The 6,700-nt window shown below is 41.5% G+C and overlaps 1 protein-coding gene across 8 annotated transcripts in view; it reads right to left on the bottom strand.

Annotated features, from left to right (window-relative positions):
* The window catches only part of LOC102198357 (DENN domain-containing protein 5B-like), a 70,452-nt gene extending 64,193 nt beyond the window's left edge, over nucleotides 1-6,259 (bottom strand). For all 8 annotated transcript variants that reach the window (XM_005742645.2, XM_005742647.2, XM_005742646.2 and 5 more), the window contains exon 1: nucleotides 5,918-6,259. In XM_005742645.2, the coding sequence (XP_005742702.1) occupies nucleotides 5,918-6,026 (109 nt within the window). In that variant the 5' untranslated portion in view covers nucleotides 6,027-6,259. The remainder of the gene's footprint in view (nucleotides 1-5,917) is intronic.
* Nucleotides 6,260-6,700: the final 441 nt, after the last annotated feature.

The raw sequence follows: 6,700 nt of genomic DNA, 5'->3' as shown, positions 1-6,700 counted from the left end.
ACACACACACACACACACACACACACACACACGAATCAGTTGATGAGTAAACTTGTAGCTTTTTCCCATGGTTTTGGTTTGTTTCCACACAGAGAAAAACCCAAGTGAACTCCAAGCGAACCAAAATGCGTGGCTAGAAACCATGTGAGACTGTTCAGCCTGCTCATTGGCCCGAAGTGTCTGGGGAGGTAGTAACAACAGTAAATACAGGAAGAAGATGCTGAGTTCTATCGGAGAACATAGAGAATTTCCATTTATTTCACATGTAAATTGTAAATGCATGGGTGCTTCTGCCAACAACCATTGCAGTCTCTCTCTGCAGCTTCCCTTTTAACTCTTCAGGCTCGTGCATGTTTATTCCATAATTAAGTGCAGCCGCTCTGAACAGCTGCAATCAAAGAACAAAACCTCAAGCCTCTATACAAAATCAGCAACAGAAAAAAAGTCAGTGGAGCTGACTCATCATGGTCATGTCCAACTACAACTGTTGCAGAAATCTACAAGAAACTATCTTTTCGGCTTTCACTGCCTCTTTTGTCTCTTTAAGGTCATGTTGAGACAGAACATATGGCGCTTGGGGTTAGAGGTCACTTCAAGGGAGGGGCTATGTGATGGTTGTTCAGGCCTTTCAAGAGCAACTGCTCACTTTGGTTTAAGAGACTGAGAGAGGTTTGCGAAGGGATATTACGGCAACAGCTCCCAGCATCCTTTGAGGTTGGCAGGCCCCGCTGACTCCCACAAGCAGGCGATCGACCATTACCACCCCCTGACTCTTAACTTTGATTAGCAGCCTCTCATCCAGGATGGGGCCCCATATCTCCTGACTCTTTGCTTGACTCTTTGCTTCCCTTTTATCAATGCAGCGCTGCTCCAAACAGTAAAGTGTCATTTATACCTACGTTGCAGGCTGAATCTATGTACAGCATACACACATGGCCCATGCCACTGCCAGCATTTATATCTGTGCAGTCCAGTGCAACATGCAGTTACATTTCTAAGGAAATGCACCTCGTAGGATTTCAGAATGGTCTGTGGTTATGATGTGACTATAGCAAACACAGAATTATAAAATCCCTGTAAAACTAACAATCTAAAATGTAAAGGACTAAGAAAAAGACAGCAGCATTTTTTAAAAGTTAAATCCAACATCTGTGAGCAAGATCTGGGATCTTCTTCAACACTGAACATCCGACACAACTATGTGGCACGCGTAGAGTCGAGAGGTGACAATTATTTCATAGTTCACAACGCCATAGAATTCATTTTATCATTTCATTTGTTTGTCTTCATGCTACTTGGTTAAGTGAAGCAAAATTAAACAGATTATTATTCCAGGAAATCTATACGAGATCTGACATGATATGTTGGCCCTAAAATTTAAATATGGTTAAATCACTGAGTGGGATTTAATCTGATTGAGGAGAAACACTTCAAAAGTCTACCTGAAAGCTCGATGTTCCACAGGTTCACCAAACAACACCTTCAGTGGTTTTTGGTTTTTCTGGATAGATCTTTTTAACCAAAGGCAGAGCTTCCGCCAGCTTGAGCGAGTTTGGTGAAAGCATGTGACAATAAATGAAGGAGGAACCATCAGAATGGTATGAACTGGTTGTGATATCGTACTTTTCTACTCAAGCATGTCTCATTCACCCATTTACACACACATTCATACAAGTGCTTGTTGTTCTTTTGGGAGCATCAGAACTCAGCCAGGAGAAAACTTTTGTCTCCATGTCAAGTGAGGCAAAAACCTCCACAGTCATTAAAAAGTCCACCTTTAGTGACAAGTTCTATAATAAGAGGATGCTGTTGGTCAAAGATTGAAGAAAGCAGAGTGGAGTCAATAGCCTGAGTGTGTGTAGGGGAGTAGAGGAGGCACTGCTTAGGCCTGGCTGTGTTATATTACAGAGATGTGCTCAGTGTAGCCTGGAGGAAGTGTCCAAACAGATTACTCTAAAAAGCTTAACGACAGGCCGGCCATGCTGACAGAACACGAGGCAACAAACGGGGGACAGCAAAGTAAAAGAGACTGAGGCTAGAAGAGAGGAGAAGGAAGTAATGATGTGTGGAAGAAAGAAACCCACATTCAGAAAGACTCAGATCTAAAGCAAGTGTGGCAAAAGTGGAGTCACCGTCCAAAAACTTGGAAAGAAAAAGGAGTTAAAAATTCTAAAATGAGATCAACATTATTTTTACAATACAAGAACTGCAGAGATGTTAGCAGTCATTAGCCATTGTAAGTGTCTGTGCCATATAATCTGTCCATTACCCATGCACGCTATTGTTAACGTGAGTCAACAGACGCGTCCGTTACTGTTGTTAGTCCCTGTCATTAGCATACTTGTCATGTTGGCCATTATGATGCAGTCGTTGTCCTGACTGCTCTCAGGCTGCTCTGGTGCAGACAGATGGTCCAGGCCAGAGGGGAGTTTTAGCAGTTTAAATCCCATTGTGGCCTGCAGCAGCAGCCCAAAGACACTCCCACGTCACGGCTGTCCTGTAAGCCCCTGTGCTTCAATGATATTTAAACCTGCACTGGGCAGCTTCCAAGCTAGTAGCAAGGGAGGTTACTGTGCAAACACAATATTAAGAGTCATAAATGGGTATAGAACGGCCCATCGGAGAAGTAAATCTCCCCAGGGATCGATCACACAGCATCTCACAATATGACACTATCACAATGAGAGATTATTATTGAGATTTTTAACATTTTGCAATGCTGAGTATTGCAATAACATATATTTCAAATTTATCACCTTATTTCAACCGCAAATCCTGTTCTCACAGTTAACTTTGTCAGTTTCTGTTGTATCCAATAAGATAAAAGTTATTTTTGCTACAAAATGAGATTCTCAGGCATATCAGCGCTGTCACTACAACCTGCCATAAATGTTGCCATAAGATGAAAGTTGAAATCACATCATATATGTTTATTCTTTTTATAGTTGAGCAAGCTTAACATAAACAGTTGAACTGGTAATGAAAACATTTTAGATACATTCCTGAAAACAGGAATGGTTATGAAAGGTTATGAAAGTGTCTTTCGTAACCTGGAAGATTTAGGCTACAGGGTCTGAAACCACCAGCTGCTTCCCCTCCACCAAGAGCGCATACCTTTCTTACATCGAGAGACAGAAGAGAGATGTGCAAGCCATGACCTCATATCTAAATCTACACGTGACAGCTCTCACCCCAAAGTTAGCTTTTCAGGCTGGTCACTTTAACTCCACAATGCTGCTGACCCAGAATGCATCTGGTGTTAGAATGCACAAACTATTTTAGGGCCTGTATGACAGCCAGGATGTATTTATACCCCTGAGGCTGAGTGGTGTGGTATGGGCTGTGGGCCCGGGCTGAGACAGTGACCTCTTACAGGAGACAATTAACCAGTTAAGAAAAAGTTCCTCACCTGCTGATCGATTCTGAAGATTTCAGCTCAAGAGCAGAAGATAAGTTTGACTACATTCACATACTCAAAAGACCCCTTTTGAAGGATGCAGGTGGATGATATCAAGGATTGCCACAACAACACAGTGGCCAATGAGCTAGGATATACTACGCTTAGGATTGGCTGGTTACCAACAACGAAACTTTTAAAAATAAGAGTGAGCATTGTCCAAGAGGACATAAATTGTGCATGATGTTATTTTCTCTGACGTATAAATTAATGAAAATATAATTAAAAATACAAACTGATACAATTACCCACACATGGACTTTATTTTTCACCAAAGTCCATGTGGGAAACACTTGTATGATAATAGACAGAAGGTACGGCCAACTCTAAAAGGAGGTTGAGGCAGGTCTGCAGGAAGTTGGGTCCTCTTAGTAAAACAATAAGCAGACGGAAATAAGGCCACAGTAGCGCACAAAAAGCTGGGAGGAGGGGAGTCGCAGCCTAAAAAAAGCAAAAACAGCCTAATGTGGGTCACTCTGTTTGTTTCTGCCTCTAACTTAGGGACAAAAGAATAAGTGGGGTGCTGAGATGCTGCCTAAGCTTGAAAAACAACCAAACAATCAATCGTTGCAACATTATCTTTGTACAACTGGAGATCACCAGAGACCGTGGCAGCAGATCTGATTACAGACAGTCAGAGCAGCTATTTCACACTTTTTACTATCGTTGTATTCATAAACATTTAGTTCATTTATAAGAAAAACTGATTCCATATTCTTTTCCTGAAAAGGTTTCTTCTTTTCACAGCCTGAGAGCCCAAACAACAGGCTATTTTATTCGACTGGGATTTTTCATGGTAATAGTTTGACAACATGATGAGGCTATACTACATCATCTTTCAGCCTTTGTTGTGTCCCAAAAGTACGTATGATGAAATTGCCAAAGATACGCTATTTGAGCAGAACCAGCTCAATGATTTGGGATGAAGGATTTCTTGAGCTGGTCCAGAGGCTCATCCAGAGGCTCCCTCTTAGAGCTGACTAACTAATCTTGTGATTTTCTTTTTTAAACAGCCCATTGGGAATCCTCACCAAGCTGGCCACTTCACCACTGATCACCTTTGATGAAGTTTAAAGCATAGGAAGCATATAATGCATCTTTGGTATAAAACTGTAGCTTCCCACCACAGTAGTTTTAAGCATATTTTTTTAAAATACTTACTTATAAGGGTTTTTTTTAAACAAATGATGCCTTTACAGTTTGTATCTCAGCAGTGCAGCAGAGGAGCATCACTGCTGAGCAGATGGCCACAGTCAAGCAGTGTCTTTATGGAAAGCAAGGATAAGCAATTGGTGCTGGGAAGTTATTTCCCCCTTTCAATAAAATTTTAATATATATCTGTGTATATGTTCAGTTTCGTTTGTTCTAGATTAACTTCACTCGTTTCACTTAATCATCCAGGCTTTAAGCCAAGTCACTTGTGTGCAACATGAACACATTGACTTTACGATTCGCAACTTTGCCCCAGAGGCAAAAGTTACAATTCAACTGTGATGCAATACAGCAAGCAACTCTCTTGTTGATCCACAAAGCAAAGCTTTCCACAGTGCATTTAAAAAAAACTCCACTCTGGCTGTTGCAGAGGGAGAAAATACAAACTGAGCCCGTGAGTGAATGCATCTGGTGACAAAGCAAACGTGCTGAAACTGAGGTTGGTGCCACTGAAGAGCAGACATCGGCTCTCCTTCAGTCACCAGGATGAAAAAGATTTCTGTGAATACACAACAGGGATCCTGCCAGCTATGTGCAGGAATTACATGTCAAAAAATACATTCTGCTGTGGAGACAAAATCCCCATCTTAGTCCACACCTGTGGTAGTACTGAACGTAACTATGCTTTTTTATTTTACTATTAAAACTCATACAAACAAACCGGCGAAGAACGCGTAATATATCCAAACATGTCTTTATTTTGCTGTAAAAGTTACTTAAAATGTATAATTTTAAGCCACAACAAGCATCAAAGTCAAAATCGATTCATTTGGGAAACACTGACACTGAAGCTGCAGAGCAGCTCTGAGACGTAGCACAGCACAGGAAGCCCAGATCAGATTATAGGATTCGGAAAAGATAGGTTACTGCTGATTTCTCAAAAGCTTATTACCTTAAATGACACTGGTTTCCGCAGCTCATATACTGTGATCAGACAGGAATGATGCATATCTCTATTCTAATGTATAGACACTGCTTATTTGCACTGTAGTAACTCTTTGAAGTAACTGTTTCGTTCCACTTATTTGTAAAGGTGTGTGTGTGTGTCACTTGTGTTTTAGGGTGTTCAGAAATCTCACTATATGTCACATAAATGTATTAAATGGTTTACAATAAAAAGCCAGAGCTCCGTAGCGGTGGATGGATCGTTGCAGTTAACAACACCGTGTTAAGCGAGAGGGGACCGCTGCGGTTCCATTTGACTTTAAAACACGTTCATAACTCAACAACAGAAAAGAAGCCACATACCTGCTAACTCGTCCGGTTCAAGTCCCGTTTCTGTGTCTATTCCACAAATAACAAAGTAGTGCGCGAAGCGGCAGGGCGCCGCGGCCGACCCCGCGGAGGTCCCGCTCATCCCGGCTTCGGTGAGCTGCGCGGTCCGTTCCTAGTTCTTCAAGCGATACATCCAAGAGGAAAAGGCGGGGGGCTAAATAAAACGCTCCAGTCTTTGATAACGCTCCACTGCTGCGCGTCGTATGAGAAAATGAAACATTCGCAGTATAAGAGCTGCTTTATAAAAGTTACCTTTCAGTGACCGGAGCTTCTGTGCAGCTTCCCAACACACTACTAACTCTACGGGAGAAGAGAGCTGTGTGAATCCCCGCCTCGGCAAAGCTCGGAGGAGTCGGTGACGAGGCGGGATATTCAAATACGACCTATGGTCCTCATATTCGTCAAGCTGACAGACTGCAACACACGGCTACTCGTTTATAAATAATTAAATAAATACCCTACTTAAAAATATGACTGACTATTTGCATTTTTGTAGGGATTTAAGGTCCTTTTCATGACTTTTCAGCACAATTTAATAGTTTTAAAAGATCTCATCACCCATACCGCATATTATGTCGCTTCCATTTTCAAATAATAAGAAGTTGTGTCCAACTAACTTTTAAAGGCACATAAAAATCAACCTTTGAAAATGACAAATTAGAAAAGAGACAAAAATTTCCACGTAAAAACAGGTAATTTAGCCACAGACAACAGTAAACTGCAGCGTGTAGGGAGTGTATTGTTCTGAAAAACAAC

This window comes from Pundamilia nyererei, unplaced genomic scaffold, assembly GCF_000239375.1.
Source record: "Pundamilia nyererei isolate P.nyererei 1_Seehausen unplaced genomic scaffold, PunNye1.0 scaffold00122, whole genome shotgun sequence".
In the NCBI taxonomy this organism is placed as follows: domain Eukaryota; kingdom Metazoa; phylum Chordata; class Actinopteri; order Cichliformes; family Cichlidae; genus Pundamilia; species Pundamilia nyererei.
This window is presented reverse-complemented; position numbering and strand designations above follow the sequence as displayed.